The sequence below is a fragment of the Aotus nancymaae genome, unplaced genomic scaffold, assembly GCF_030222135.1.
Source record: "Aotus nancymaae isolate 86718 unplaced genomic scaffold, 86718_ANA_hifiasm-v0.15.2.pri h1tg000006l, whole genome shotgun sequence".
NCBI lineage: Eukaryota > Metazoa > Chordata > Mammalia > Primates > Aotidae > Aotus > Aotus nancymaae.
Genome location: NW_026988417.1, coordinates 62,647,456 through 62,664,515, shown reverse-complemented (window position 1 = coordinate 62,664,515; position 17,060 = coordinate 62,647,456). Strand labels below are relative to the sequence as shown.

At 35.4% G+C, this 17,060-nt stretch overlaps 1 protein-coding gene across 1 annotated transcript in view; it reads right to left on the bottom strand.

The window, feature by feature from the left end:
- Positions 1–17,060, bottom strand: part of TMPRSS11E (transmembrane serine protease 11E) — a 52,526-nt gene that overhangs the window by 14,140 nt on the left and 21,326 nt on the right. Inside the window, exons 4-9 of the mRNA XM_012473439.2 lie at positions 15,674–15,741; positions 12,996–13,159; positions 9,423–9,461; positions 7,846–8,023; positions 6,643–6,902; positions 5,684–5,826 (exon numbers count right to left, since the gene is read on the bottom strand). Of these exons, the coding sequence (XP_012328862.1) occupies positions 5,684–5,826; positions 6,643–6,902; positions 7,846–8,023; positions 9,423–9,461; positions 12,996–13,159; positions 15,674–15,741 (852 nt within the window). The remainder of the gene's footprint in view (positions 1–5,683; positions 5,827–6,642; positions 6,903–7,845; positions 8,024–9,422; positions 9,462–12,995; positions 13,160–15,673; positions 15,742–17,060) is intronic.

Sequence of the window (17,060 nt, the reverse complement as noted above, 5' to 3'; positions counted from 1 at the left end):
AAAATACACAGGCATACAGATAACTAGGAAGGTGAAGCATCTCTACAATGAGAATTTAAAAAACGCTGCTGAAAAAAATCATAGTTGAAGTCCAGGTACAGTGGCTGATACCCATAATTCCAGCACTTTACAAGGCAGAGGCAGGAGGATTGCTTGAGTTCAGGAATTCAAGACCAGCATGAGCAACATGGCAAGACTTCATCTCTACCAAAAATCTAAAAAATTAGCCATGTGTGGTGGTGCATTCCTGTAGTCCCAGCTACTCAGGAGACTGAGCTGGGAGGATCACTTGAGTCCAGGAATTCAAGATTGCAGTGAACTACAATTGTGGCACTGCACTCCAGCCTGGGTGACAGGGTAAAACCCTGTCCCAAGGAAAAAAAAAGAAAGAAAGAAACCATAGTTGACACAAACAAATGAAAAAACAGTTTGTGCTCATGAATAGAAAGAAACAGTATTATTAAAGTGGCCATATTACTCAAAGAAATTTACAGATTAAATGTTATTCCTATAAAACTACCAATGTTATTTTTTAAAGAATAAATAAAAACTATTATAATATTCATATGGAACCAAAAAGGAGCCTGAATAGCCAAAGCAATCCTAAACAAAAAAGACAAATCTGGAGGTATCACACTGCCAGACTTACTACGCTATACTACAAAGCTACGGTAACCAAAAGTTCACAGTGCTAGTACAAAAAACAGACATATAGACCAATGGAACCAAATAGGGAAGCCAGAAGTAAAGCTGCACATCTACAACCATCTCATCTTTGACAAAGCTGACAATAACAAGAAATAAGAAAAGGACTCCCTACTCAATAAATGTTGCTGGGATAACTGGCTAGCCATATGCAGAAGATTAAAACTGAACCCCTTGCTTTCACCATATACAAAAATCAACTTGAGATGGATGAAATACTTAACCATAAAAACTAAAAGTATTAAAACTCTAGAAGAAAATCTAGGAACTACCATTCTGGGCATCAGTCTTAACAAAGATTTTATGACAAAGACCCTAAAAGCAATTGCAACTAAAACAAAAATTAACAACTTGGACCTAATTAAACTAAAAAGCTTCTGCACAGCAAAAGAAACTATTAACAGAGTAAACAGACAACCTACAGAATAGGAGAAAATATTTGCAAACTATGCACCTGTCAAAGGTCTAATGTCCAGCATCTATAAGGAATCTTAAACAAATCAACAAGCAAAAAACAAACAACTCCATCAAAAAATGAGAAAAAAATATAGTTAGAATATTTGTCCCCTCCTAAAGCTCATGTTGAAGTTTAATCTCCATTGCTGGAGGTGAGGCCTGGTGGGAGTGGTTTGGGTAACATATTCCTGATGGCACAGTGCTGTCTTTGCAATAGCAGCTGAGCTCTCACAGTATCTAGTTGATTAAGAGTACGTGGCACCTTGCCACAGTCTCTCTCTCTTGCCCCTGCTTTCACCATGTGATATTCCTGCTCCCCTTTCACCTCTCACCATGATTATAAGCTTCCTGATGCCTCCCTAGGAGCCAAGTTAATGCCAGCATCATGCTTACTATAAAGTCTGAAAAGCCATGAGTCAATTAAGCCTCTTTTCTTATAAATTATCCAGCCTCAGATAGTCCTTAATAGCAATGCAAGAATAGCCTGACACAGAAAATTGGTACCTATGAGTGGGGCACTGTTTTAAAGATATCTGAAAATATGAAAGTGACTTGGCAACTGGATAAGAGGCAAAAAAATTGAAGAATTTGGAAGGCTCAGAAGACAGAAAGATAAAGTCTGAAACTTTTTAGAGACTGGTTAAATGGTTGTGACCAAAATGCTGATAATTATATGGACAATGAAATTCAGGTTGATGAGGTAGAAGGGAATTGCCTTATCTCAGATGAGACTCTGGACTTTGGGCTATTTTTTCATTTTTTTCCAAGATGAAGTCTCTCTCTGTCACCCAGGCTGGAGTGCAATGGTGCAATCATGGCTCACTGCAGCCTCAACCTTCCAAGCTTAATCAATCCTCCCACCTCAGCCTCCCAGATAGCTGGAACTATAGGCATACAAAACAAAGTCCAGCTAATTTTTTTATTTTTTGTAGAGATGCAGTTTTGCCACATTGCCCAGGCTGGTCTCAAACTCCTAGACTCAAGAAATCCACCCACCTCGACCTTCCAAAATGCTGGGATTATAGGAGTGAGTCACTGCATCTGGCCAACTTTGAACTTTTGAGTTAAAGCTGGAATGAGTTAACACTTTCGGGGACTGTTAGAAGGCATAATTGTATTTTGCAATTTGAGAAGACCTGAGATTTGAGAGAGGCCAAGAGCAGAATGATAAGATTTCATTCTTTGTCCTCGCCCAAATCTCATATGGCATTGTCATCCCCAATGTTGATGGTAGGACCTGGTGGCAGGTGTTTGGGTCATGGCTTGGAGCTATCTTTGCAATAGTGAGGGAGTTTTGTGAGATCTGGTTGTTCAAAAGTATGCAGCACCTCCCCTACCACCCTATCCCTTCGCTATGTGATCTATCTGCTCCCTCCCATTTCACATTTCACCTTCTGATATAATTGTACGCTTCCTCCGTAGAAGCTGAGTAGATGCCAGCACCAAGCTGCCCGTAAAGACTGCAGAATCATGAGCCAATTAAACCACCTTTTTGCTTTATAAATTACCTAATTTTTTTTTTTTTAAGCAAGGTCTTGCTCTGTCATGCAGGCTGGAGTGCAGTGGTGTGATTATAGCTCACTGCAGCCTCAAATTCCTGGGTTCAAGCAATCATCCTGCCTCAGAACTTCCAAGTAGCTGGGACTACAGGTGCACACCACCACACTGGATAGTGTTTTTATTTTTAGCAGAGACAGGATGTCACCATGTTGCCCAAGCTGGTCTCAAACTTCTGAGCTCTGGTGATCCATCTACCTTGGCCTCCCAAAGTGCTGAGATTACAGGCATGAGCCACCATGCCCAGTCCAGGTATTTTGTTTATAGCAGTATACAGACAAGAACAGACACTTCTCTAAAGAAGACATACAAGCAGCCAACAAATATATCAACAAATGTTCAATTTCACTAATCATTAGGGAAATGCAAAGTAAAACCACAATAAGATACCATCCCAAACCAGTCAGAATGGCTATTATTAAAAAGTCAAAAAACTTTTTAATAATGTTTTTTAATGTTGTTGAGGTTGTGGAGAAAACGGAATGCTTATACACTGCTGGTGGGAATGTAAATTAGTTCAGTCACTTGGAAAGCAGTTTGGAGATTTCTCAAAGAACTTAAGACATAACTACCATTTGACCCAGCAATTCCATTACTGGTTATATTATATCCAAAGGAATACCAATCATTCTGCAATAAAGACACATGCATGCATATGTTTATAGAAGCAATTTTCACAATAGACGGGGAATCAACCTAGTTGCCTTTCAACAGTGAGTCCACTGTTGACATAGAAAATACAGTACATATAGACCATGGAATACTATGGAGCCATAAAAATGAAACCATGTTTTTTTGCAGTAATATGGGTGCAGCCACAGGCCATTACCCTAAGCAAATGAATGCAGGAACAGAAAACCAAATACCTCATGTTCTCACTTATAGGTGGAAGCTAAACATTGAGTACATATGGACACAAAGAGAGGAATAATATATACTGGGGCTTACTTGAGGATTGAGGATGGGAGGAGGGAGGATGAGGACAAAAACTGCCTATTGGTTACTATGCTTATTACTTGCATGATGAAATAATTTGTACACCAAACCCTAGCAACACACAATTTATCCATGAAGCATTTGTGCAGATGTAACCTCCGAGCCTAAAATAAAAGTTGGAGGAAAGAAAGTAATTAATTAAATAAAATAATACAAATTTCAAAGCCTGATATAACAACAATAACAAAAACAGAAAAAATAATAATCAGATGCCCAGGATATATTTGAACATCACTCATCATACAAAGAAACAGAAAAAGTTTTAACTTGAATGAGAAAAGGCAATCAACAGATACCAACACTGAGATAACACAAATGTTAAAATTATTTGATAAAGATTTTAAAGCAGCAATCATAAATATATTTCATGACTGATTACCACCATGTTTAAAACAAATGAAAAGAAATAGGAAGTGTCAACAAAGAAATAGTAAATATAAAAAGAAGAATCAAAGAAAAACCCTGGAACTAAAAAATATGATAAGCAAAATTCAAACCTCACTAGATGGGCTTAACAGAAGAATAGAGGAGACAGAGAAAAGAATCACTAAACTTGAATATAAATTGATAGAAATTACCCAATCTGAACAACAGAGAAAATAGAGTGGAAAAAAAAATAAACAGAAGCTTAGGAAACTCTGGAACTATAATACAAAATAAACATTGCTGTGGTTAGAGTTCCAGAAGGTAAGAAGAAAGAAGGTGGGACTGAAAACATATTTTAAGAAATAATGACGGAAAATTTCTTAAACTTGACAAAGGATATAAACCTCCATATTCAAAAAACTGAGCAAACCTCAAACAGGATAAACCCAAGGAAATACAAGCCAAGACACATAATCGAACTTCTGAAAACTGAAAACAAAGAAAAATTCTTGAACACAACAAGAGAGAAATGACACCTCATCTACTGGGGAAAAACAAAATGATTCTAATAGCAGCAAATTCCTTGCAGAAATCACAGAGGAAATGATTTAAGTGCTGAAAGAAAAGAACTGTCACTGCCAAATTGTAAAATTATGCTTCAGTTATGAAGAAGAAATAAAGACTTTTGGATACAAAGAAAATCTAAGAGAATTTTTCGCCAGCATACCTATACTAAAAGAGCGGCTAAAGGAAATTCCTAAAACAGAAATGACATTTTTTAATAAAGGAATCAGGAAAGAGTAAACAACAAATCTATAGGCAAATAGTCTTTCCTTTTCCTCTTATGTTTTCTAAATTACATTTGACAGTCGAAACAAAACGTTGTCTTCTGTGGTTCTCAAAATATAAAGCAAATATTCAATATTTATATTATTTAATGTTTATATTTATTAATATTTAATATTAAAGAGGGAAGAGTACAGGGATTTAAGGGGAAGTGAGTTTTCTATTCTATACCCCACCAAAACTAGTAAAATTTCAATACACATACACAGTGATAAGTTATGTATGGATATATAAATAAATGTATATTTATACATACATCTATGTAACTTAGAGGGATCACTAAAATTTTTCTACAAAAAAAGTCAAAAATACCAATAGATTACCCAAAATTAATTTCTGTTTAAGAAGCTACTGTTGTTCTATTTATATAACATTTTGAAAATTACAGTCTTATAGAAACAGAGAATAAATTAGTGATTGCCAGATGTTAGGGATAGTAGGAGGAGGGAAAAAAAGTGTTACTCTTGAGGTAGGTCTTTGTGGTGATAGAATAGTTCTCCATCTTAACTGTAGTGGTGGTTATACAAATCTACAGATGTGATTAAATGCCATAGAATTAGACATATACTTTGTACCACTGTCAATTTCCCAGATCTTATATCGAACTATAGTTAAGTGAGATGTAATCATTGGAGAAAACTGGGTGAGAGGTTGTGACTCCTCTGTACTATCTTTGCAACTTTCTGTAAATATATAATTATTTCAAAGAAAAGTAAACAACAAATTACACAGCATACTAATAGACAAAACCCTTTACCTGGCATGCATCTCTTTTTCCTTTTAAGGAGCCAGCACATAACATTCTAGGAGTTATGGTGCCATTGTAAGCTTGAGGTTCATTGCAAGTTGCAGTGTCTATGAGAGTCACCTGTGCTTGTCGAAGATGATTTTGACTGGTGCCTAAAAGAAAAAGAAGTCTTTGTATTTGTAGACATACATATATTTTATAAACCTGAAGAAAGTGTTCATAACTATGAATAAGATGGTGATACAGGCTGGGTGTGGTGACTCATGCCTGTAATCCCAGCACTTTGGTAGGCCAAGGTGGTGGATCACCTGAGGTCAAGAGTCTGAGATCAGCCTGGCCAACAGGGTGAAACCACGTCTCTACTAAAAATAGAAAAGTTAGGCCAAGATAGCGTCATTGCACTCCAGCCTGGACAACAACAGCAAGACTCTGTGGCAAAAAGGAAAAAGAGAAAAGAAAAAAAAATGGTAATACAGAATCTTAGAATACATATTTTTAGAACAGTAATATTTGGGAAGATAATTTGTTCCTAACTACTGGAAGTAAAACATTAAGTGCCTTGGAAAGGACCACAAGTTATTTAAATAATGTACGTTCCATTGTTAAGATTAGAAGGAAATTTCAGTAGGGGAGAATGGTGGCTTTATGATTCTCCAATCTTCAGAATTGGGTATATTTTTGATTGCTAATCTCTAAAGTGATTAATTCTCAAGAAAAGTTCATGGCTATGAGACATATTTGCATTTTCAGACATCTTAGCAATACTATGACTGTAGTAGTAGCAAATTACTTGATATTAACTTAGGCAGGAAGGAATTTGTGTGTCTTCCAAGTTACTTACTTCACTTTTAGTTGGCCCAGGTCATATAACCAAACAACTAACATATTTTGGCATAATGGCATTTCATTCTTTAAATGCCATAAAGTACCAATTTAGCTTTGACTTGAGTTTCTCTTCAGATGCTCACCATCATTTTGCAGTGCTCCAAATCCTGTCACAAACACCACATCACCTGGGTGAAACTCATAGGATGCATCAGGGAGACAAACTCTATGTACTGCATTTGTGTAGGGAACAGGTCTAGAAAGCTCTGCAAGTGAAATATCATAGTCATGTGTTGAGGGTTTGTATTTTTCATGGACAATTATTCTGCGGAGTCCACGTTTTATTTTTGAAGGTTTTATTGTCACTCCAAAGGAAGCAGTCCATCTGGCAGGGTCCTTATACCTGGGGAGAAAAAAAAATGAAGAATAAATTTCTTTTACCAATGCTACTAGTCTAATAATTTACGTTAAATAATTTAGTCTACAGGTGTAGATCTTTTTATTTCTTTTTACGGTTTCTATGTATAGAACTCTTTCCAATTTGAGAATAAGGCTCAGAGGTCTGACCAGGTGAAAAAGCCACCATTTCCTATAATATAAATGCCACTCCATAGCCAAGTCATCCATTCCAAATTCTAGGGCTTTTTGATATTTCTGGATATCAGTGACTCCAAGCACCTATAGAAAGTACCCTGTACATAATGAGAGAAATGAATATATTCTATGTGCCTCATGTGCCCCACCCACAAATATACACATTTCTCTGAAAGCCATAAAGACCACACAATAATTTAACAAAGCATTACTATTTCATATACTATGGACATTTTGACAATAGATTGAAAGGTCCTCCATTTCTTGCAATATAATTAGTCAATCTATTCATTTGTACAATTTGCTATTTCCAAATTCTTCATGTCATCATTATATAATTTTTCTAATTCTTCATGTTTAATTCTTTTTCATACCATGTGAAATATCCCCCTTAGGGTCAAACCTACGACCTATCCAAATTCCATCTCTGATTCAGATACTCAGCAGAGAGATAGAGCACTTCTGTTTGACATCAAATTCGAAGTCCAAAAATGACTTTAAAATTTTTGCTGTCTTTGAGAAACTATTGTGTATTTATCAAAAGATTATTTATTTACACATACTTTGATTCCATTTCCACTTCCAGACTTTAAAACCTCTTACTAATGTTTATAAATGTTCCACTTTTTGTGATATATACATTATTTTTAATTTATGCTAAACTCATATCTCCCAAAATTCATGAGGTATTTTCTTGCCAAAACCCAGTGCACTTTGTTCACTCCCAATCATTCTCAAGGTTCAAGACTTACGTTGTAAAGCAGTGAGCAGCACTCACAAGCCATGTGGCATTAATTAAGGTTGCTCCACAGCGGTGGCTCCCATCCCACTGCAGGCTAGCTTGCCAGGGCCATTCACCCTCTTCTACTTCTGTGCCACCAACGATTCTAATACTCTGACCTGGATATTTACTTCTTCGTGTTCCACAGCCTGCAAAAGAGGGCGGATGGGGGGGAGTACATTGGTGGGTGCATTAATTAGCAGTTGTTTTAAGCATCAAATTGTGTTACTATGTCCCAAATTTCTTCTACTTTGTGCTCCAATAGTATCAGTAACTCCTATTAGTTTTGTAAAATTTATATCAGTTGTTACCCCTTCTAGGATGCTTTTTCTGACTCCCCTGTCTCCAATCTGGATTAGTTATGGCTTTCTTGGTGCTTCCAAAAAATGATTTAAAAAAACACCCTGTGTGCATGTCTATGTGTATAACAAACACGCTACGTGTGTGTGCGTATGTGTATATACATATCGACATTGTTTATGACAGGGTTCCTCAACCTTGGCACCACTAACATGTTGAACCATTTGCATCTTTGTCATAGGGGGCTGTCCTGTGCACCATAAGATCTTGGCCTACATATGGTAGATGCCAGTAGCACTCCCCCTATATTCATGACAAAAATGCCACAGTGGGGCATGATAGATTAGCCAACAATATTTCTCTTAGTTAAGAACTGTTGTTTAAGAATGATGTGTTCACAAATTAGTCTCATGCATCTAGTCCCATTAGAGTATGAGATGCTTTAGGTAGAGTATATCTTATCCATTTTGAATCCCTGTTGCCTAACACAGTGCTAGCACATAGTAGGTTCCCAGTAAATATCGGTGGCAAGAGTATATGCTATTTATGTCGTAAGATTATCTTTTGGTTTTGTGTTTAGTTAATTTTAGAAATTAAACAACTATATGAGCTGCTAAGTAGCACATTTTCTTCCACTTTTGAAGAGAAATGTAATGTGCAACAATCCCATAACCTATGGAATGTATACTGTAGATTCCAGTGGGGTACTCGGCTATAGGAGAAGAAAAGCACTCAGCCTAGAGTCAGCACTTTCAAACTATAGGTGATGATATGATCTATTTTCTTCAGTAATTTTATTAAAATATACCCCAACCCCATAATTTCCTGCACTTTCCATGACATAGGATTAATAACATCAAGAAAATTGAATCTAGGATATAATGACAATAAGTTTCTGCCTCTAGCTGGAAAACAAGACATATAGATTTGTTTTACCTTATAGATATCTACAAACAGAATATTGATAAGTAAACATTTCATGCCTCTTCTTTAACAGCTATACAACTCACTTCCACTACACATCTGCCACAGGCTCTCATACATCCACTTGGAAGTGATTTCAATTTTGCTGTTCTTTACTAATAAAGTGTGTCTCCAAGATATGATAAAGCACCATGAACTGTACACAAATTCATCAAACTTTATCTGTTCTGCCCCTATAATATCAACACAAAGTAAACCTAAATGACCTACAGTGTTAACTTTTTACATTCATGTAATGCCATTTGAAAAATATATTAAACTTACAATGGTTCAGATAGCTGTCTGTTTCTGTCTTGTTGATTTCTGAAATACACAGAAATGGTAAAGAGAATAGGATCAGCACACCAAAATTACACTATGCATCCAAGTATTCCAAATACTAAAAGACTGTTCGATTTTATTATAAAACAGTATCCAGAGAATATAAAGAAAGCAACACAGTAAGTTTGTCATAGGCATAGTATGATCATCACATTGGAGAGCATGTGAATGGTATATTAAACTTCAATTAGGTAAGAGTCACATAGGGAGCAGATTTATAATGTAAACTCCTATTTCTCTTCCCAGTAACTCTAATTCAGTAGTTTTGTGTTGAAGCTCAAGAATATAAATTTTATATCAGTAAATAAGACGCAGGTAGTCCACAGCCCCTCCATAGGAAATACGGCTCTAAACCATAGTATTGATTCCCCAAAGGTAATAATACTTTTATTAACCATTATTTCAGATTACATTATTAAGCTTCTAGGCATAGTCTCATTTACCTGAGTAGCAGCTCCATAAATTTGTACTCACTCACAGTTAAAAGCAGCATTACCCTTTTGAAGTCTTCTTTCTGCTAAGATCTCAGAAAGACAGCCTGCCCTCAAATTGTCATTCAGCTCCAGCCAATGACCCCTTAGTTTGTTGACTTCTCACTAGTCACTCTCAAACCCTGTGCAAACACTAACCTAGCCAATAGGTATATAAAACTCTAAACTCAAACTTCCTGACTCAGCAGAGTTCTAACGACCAAAACTATTCTCTGTATGTAGAAGGATGGACACTCTAAAAGCAAAAATATTAATGTTAATTTTTTCTTTAGTTTTTAATAGTATGAATGAAGTGGAAATCTATATTCTAGAAAGCCTTCTTTCTGACTTCATTTATTCTGGTTACTTGTGGGGAAAATGGCAAAAATAAGGAAGAATTTACAACTTATTATTGGTTAATATTAAAAGGACCACCTCTGATCTCTTGCTTCAAATAGCCTGTTCCCTATCTCAAGCTCTTCCTAGGAGAATTTCAAGCTTTGTGTATTGATACTACTGACAAGGTTGGCTTCATGAGTGACTTATACATCTGCACTGGGTGGCACATTCACAATGGCCTTGTGCTTGGTACAATGTTCTGCTGTTGCTCTCTTAACATTCTTAGTGATTTTATCTTGTAACTTGTGTTTTGAAAATTAAGTTTAATAGGATAATAAATTATACTGTGAGCAGAGAAGATATGTACAATAAGTGTGTCCATGGTTTCTTCCCACCCCATTTGCATATATCATTCACAATTCCCTGTGAAATTAGAATTCTAGTGGACCCACAACGAACAGGGGTTCAGCAAGACTCAAAGCAAGTACAAGGTAAGTGTGCTATCCCTTCCACTAAGTAAGCAGAGGCACACTGACATCTCCTGGATACCATGTTTTCTGTTTGAACCAAAACTTGCTTAGAACCCAGAGAAAAGGCAATGGCATTCTAATAAACGCAAATGAACAAAAGATCCTGTCATATCCTTTCTTGCTTCTGTTACTTCTGTGTATTAGCCAAAAGCTTTTGCTGAAAATAATAGCATAGAAAAATAAAGATAGGGAAACCCAGATATCCTTTTCCTTCTAGCCCTTCCTCACACTTCAATAAGCTGAAGGTAGAGAGTGTTGGTAGAATTTGCCCATGTCAACCAGGAAAATAAAAAGAGGTCTTAGCCTTTTGTACTATTTCCATTGATCTGACAAAAATGAAAAACATGTATGTATAAGCTATGAAATATAGTTGTACAATTTCCATGATTTGAAATAGAAGTTAAATGTACTTATAATGCATTTAAATAGACATTGTGTGATATAAACAGTTAAACTCAGTAATCTACAAAGGTAATTTTTTTCTCTTAGAATGACAATAATCAGCAAATGAAAACACCATGAGGCCGGGAGCGGTGGCTCAGGCCTGTGATCCCAGCACTTTGGGAGACCGAGGCAGGTGGATCACAAGGTCAGGAGTTCAAGACCAGCCTGACCAATAGGATAAAATCCCGTTTCTACATAAAATACAAAAATTAGCTGGGCATGGTGGCACATGCCTGTAATTCCAGCTACTCAAGAGGCTGAGGCAGGAGAATCATTTGAACCCAGGAGGTGGAGGTTGCAGTGATAGCCAAGATTGTGCCACTGTACTCCAGCCTGGGTGACAGAGCAAGACTGTCTAAAAAGAAAGAAAGAAAGAAAGAAAGAAAGAAAGAAAGAAAGAAAGAAAGAAAGAAAGAAAGAAAGAAAGAAAGAAAGAAAGAAAGAAAGAAAGAAAGAAAGAAAGAAAGAAAGAAAGAAAGAAAGAGAAAAGAGAGAGAGAGAAAGAGAGAGAGAGAGAAAGAAAGAAAGAAAACATGAAAAGTCAAGAGAGAGATCAGGAAAGTAAGAAAGTTTTAGATTTTTGTACTTTTAACAGCACTTTTTTCTTGATTTTTGAAAAATGGCCTAGCATTTTCATTTTATGCTAGGGTGCATAAATTATGTATCTGTCTCTAACTACTGAAGACTCCTTCCTAAGCAAATGGGTTGGTTGGCCCACTTTAGGCAACTACTTAGATCTATCAGATTTTGTATTAGCACTTTGTATTCATTCTCTCTACTTGTCCCCATTCTCTAGTTTCCAGTGCTGCCATATCCATTACTGTATCCTCTAGCCACATGCGGCAGTGAGCTCTTGCAGTGTGGCTAGTCTAAACTGAAATGTACTATTAATATAAAATTTACACTATATTTCAGAGTCTTACTACAAAAAGTGTAAAATATTTGATAAATAATTTCTACATTGACTATTTGTTTAAATGATAATACTTTGGACATATTGGATTGAATATACAAATTATTGAAATTAATTTTACATGTTTATTTTTATTTTTAATGTAACTTCTAGAAAATGTAACATTATACTTGTGCCCACATAGTATTTCTATAGACCTGCACTGTTCTGGAACATATGACCCAGCCCTTAGCCAGATCTTAATTTCCACGGAGGATCTCATATTTTTCATTTTCTAATCGTGGGGACCTAATGTCACTTGTTTTGTCCTATGTGGCCCTATAAACAATAACAACAAGAACAACAAAAATCTACCTAAATTGTTCATTTATAGTTGTAAATGTACCAAATAAGTTTATTATGTTTCACTGGTGAAAAACGTAAGGAAAGAAAATATAGCAAGGTGTATTAATGACATTTGTAAACAAATGCATAAATGGCGTGAACATTTCCATATACCATACACTCAGAACATAAAACGAAAGCAACAAGAAAAAGAAGAGGAAAATGCAAAGCCACTTCTATAGCCCAAGTATAAAGTGTAATATAAAGAAAACTGCTCAGGAGTTAATAAAAAGCTTGCATGGGAGGTCTAAGTTTAGGGTAGTTTTAGAAATTAAAATACTTCATTAGGACCAATTTAGTTCCAAAGAAATATGCTGTTGGTGGCAAGACCCCAGAAATAAAGGACAGCAAAAATAAAATTTTTAATGAGTGCCAAGATCAAACTTAACTTGAAACTGTTCTATGAAAAATAAATAAATAAGATAAATTAACTTACTTTTAATTTTAACTGATGCAGGATCTACTTTAGGTGGTCCTGTAGCATCTTGCAGCTTTTCTTGTAAAACACTTTGAACAATTTTATTTACAGTTTCAGGATCCTCAGTAGAGCGAAATCTACAGATCAACAGCATATGAGCCAACACTCCATGTTTCTGTTGACTGTGGGCCAAAAAAGAGAGAAAGAAAAACAGAAAAGAAAGGAAGAAAAAAGTCAAGAAGGAAGGGAGGGAGGAAGAAAGTGAGGAAAGAAGGGAGGGAGGAAAGAAAGAAAAGAGAAAAAGAAAGAAGGAAAGAAGAGAGGAAGGGAGGGAGGGAGGGAGGGATGAAAACGTGAAGAAAGAAAAGAAGGGTAATATCACAATCTGCTTTTTTCTTTATCACTTATATAAAATGCACACATAAAATAAATCCATAAATGTTTCCTTCTATATTGCTACTGTTTACTATGTGAAGAACCATAAATTCAGCCTCTCTTACAGTGAGCTAATCTGTTCACGGTCTCCCTTACCGTCAAAAGGTCTAGTTAAGTACAGTCTAGTACTATTAATAGTCTTTATAGTAATAGCTACTAGACTATTAATAGTCTAGTAGCTATTAATATACTTGTAGCTTCTAGACTATTAATAGTCTAGTAGCTATTAATATAAAAAGACACCTTGCAACCATTCAAAATTATCAAATACAATGTGCCTTAAATATGAAACCAATTGTGGTTCTGGCTTTCAGGTTTTATTCTTGTGATGCAAGTCTACTTACCTCCTCTAAACAATCTTCAGGCTATCCTAAACAACTCCTAATCCTAAAGATATTAGAATGCTTTACCAAATTGTACTGACTTCATGTGACTGTATTTTCCACACAGAGTATTAATTAATCTTAATGCTATTTGGGTGAATTACTACCTTGGAATCATCCTGCCAGCTACTTTACCCACTCCTTTTCATAGTCAGTTCCGAAAGAATCTTACCCTTCACTATATAATGCATCAACCACTATTCTCATAAACTGGAAGTGGGAATATAAATTAGAATCTTATTTTTGGAGGGCAGTTTATAAACTATTAGAAGTTTGAATCTATCTTCTCTAACAGCATTTCCACTAGAAATTAAATATTCAAATGCGCTCATGCATTTGTGCAATGACATACCTATAAACATGTTAATTGTAGCACTGTTTTCAAGACAGGAAAATAAATAACAACCCAAGTATCCTAGTTGACATAGCCAGTGGATTCTTTTCAGTATTTATATTACTCAGTAAGTAGCATTTGTCAATGCAGACCACACTGTCTTTGAAATTTTTATCTTTTGCATCAGTGGTGTCTCTGTCATGATTTTTCTATTTTCCTACTCTTTCCCTACATCTTAGGTTCCTATATTCCTTCCATCTCCTTAAATATTGTTGTTCTTCAAGCTTTCTTTGTTTTAATTTCCTTTCATTACTTTTTCTCTGATAAATTTACACCCATGCTTTCAAAATTTTGGTTGATCATGAGTAAATTTCTATCTTCTGCTCAGTTCCATTTTCTTCTACCAAGTCACGCTCATTTTTCAGGTTCATATGGTCCTTTAGTATGTAAATTTAACATCTCCAAAATTGGCTTCATCTTTCCAATACACTTGCTCTTCTCACTATTGCAGTAACAGAAGATGTAATAATGAGTAGCAAGATTACTGGAATACAGAGGTAAGCAAATTAAATCAGATTGAGAAAATAGAATCAGTAGAACTTAGTTATTCATAAAGTGCAAGGGGCCCAGGAAAGGAAGGAGTGTTTGGTGACTTCTAGGTTTCTCATTTTTGTGATTGGATTCTCCCTGAGTTAGGGAATTTTCTATGGAACTTCCACATGGAGTTGTATATACAGTTATAGAAATCAGAAAAATAGTTGAGACTGGAGATAGAAACTTGCATTTTGGTAGCATATGAGGCCATGTGAGTGAATGAGATCCCCTTGAGAGGTGAAATTTAAGGAAGACAGAAGTAGTTGCAGACCCGAGAAAGGGTACTATCTCAAACACCTTAGAGTACAGAATTTTTAGAAGACAGTGATCCAAGTAATGCTTTAGAGATATCAGCTAAGTGATAGAATGGCAGGAAACTTTCAGAGTTTTGTCATTGGAAATAGTTCTTGTTGTATTTTTTTGAATACAAATAATTTGCATTATGGCAATATCTTATTGAAAATTCTTATACAATATTTTTCTTAATATTATGTTCTAAACCTATTTATCAATGGTTGGTTAACAGATGAAATCTTCTCAGCTATAGAATAGAGGGGTGGAATAGAAGAAAGTAAAGAAAATTCATTAGTAAGAGAAAGAAGAGCTAAAAACAAACTTGATCTGCTATACTGTTTTACATGGGGCACTACTTACCGTTAAACCAAAGATGTGTGTTAGGTCCCTATCTGTACTTAGTAAGTTTCCCAGAAAACAGTTTTATAGCATAGGCACCAATTATACCTCTGTCCCTGGCAATTATCTTGCAAATGCTTACTTTAGGGTTTAAAGAATGAATAAGGGACTTTGTAACCCATGACTTACACAGGGCAAGTGTCAAATGTTTATTAAATTGAATTATTATATCTTTAGCTCTTCAAACCATATTTATTGCTCAGCAGATTAATAGCTTCAACTTAAAATTCAGAAGTTGGCAATTCAGATTTACATACCTGAACTTGATAACCTGAGACTTGACAAATTCTCCCCTTAATGGAGTTTTATAAAATGCGTTTTTCACCTGTTTGAAAAACATTGAAAATATGTCAGCCAAAACAACTTTCTGAAATTCCACAAATTAATTTAAAGCTTTTTAGAAAATTAAAAAACAAAACACAACAAAAAACATTGACATTTCACAGTGCGCCGAACTTGAGGAGGCCTGAGGAATCTATTGGGGTTTTCTCAGTGATTTCAACTGAACTCGGTCTTAGGAATGATAGGAGTAGGGGCCAGAAGTGCCATCTGCTGTACTAATGCTCAGAAATAGACCAAAGAAAATGAACATGCTGTTTCTTCAAAATTAAGAGTGAGCATTTTTACCCTGAGATAAGGACTCCACATAGACAATGGAAATGAAATAATTCTGGCACATAATACTTGGATCATAGGAATGAGTGCATGACCGTGTCAAATACTTCCCAAACCTAGTAATAAAGTTGTCAAGTATCCTGGCATAATGTACAACCAGTTCAGTACTCAAATGCTCTTAGAAAGGCCCAGGTGAACTGGGATACTTAGCCTAACACATCTATGAATTTTACTCTACTAAAGTGAATGAATCTATTTTGCAGAGACATTTGTTGTTATTCTAAATAAGAATTCTAGGCAACTTAATATTTTAATGAGGAGTTTATGTAAGGAAACACTTCAAGGGCTTCTTGTTTTCAGTATGTGGATATGTACTAAACACTTACTACATGCTGGTGATTAATAGAAGCAACGAGCCTTTTTATTCTTTCTTACATTTTATTAACTCCTGAATTTTTTGATCCAAGGGCAATTTCTGCAATTATGAGACAAAGGAGAATAGTACAAGTCCTCTGCATAGGATGACAATACTCACAGGAAAATTTTTATTTAAGGTTTAATTGTTGTCCAGTAACTTCTAAATTATTATTAATTTTAAAGGCATTAAAGAGTCCTGTGTATATTCCTTTAGATTTAAATCTGTCTGGATTTTATTTACTTAAATAAAATTTATTTGATGGAATGGCACGAAACAACAAGGGAAATAGTGACATCTCTTCTTGATCTTTTTAGTTCCATTTCATTTCCTTCATTTTACATATGTATTTAGCCTTAGAGAAGAACTTATTCAAATATTTCCCTGATTTGGTGTTCACAAGTGCAAATGTAAACAGGATTCAACTTCTGTCTCAGCAAGGTGGCCAAATCCCCAGGCTTGTGTCTACTGGGCAATTTCCAGGGTTTCACTTCCATTCTTATTCAGGTTATTAAAACTGGAAGACAATTTGGAAATTATCTAATCTAATAGCTTAATTTTCATATAAGGAACTTTGTCCGGAATGATAAAGTGAAATTCCATGTGATGTATCA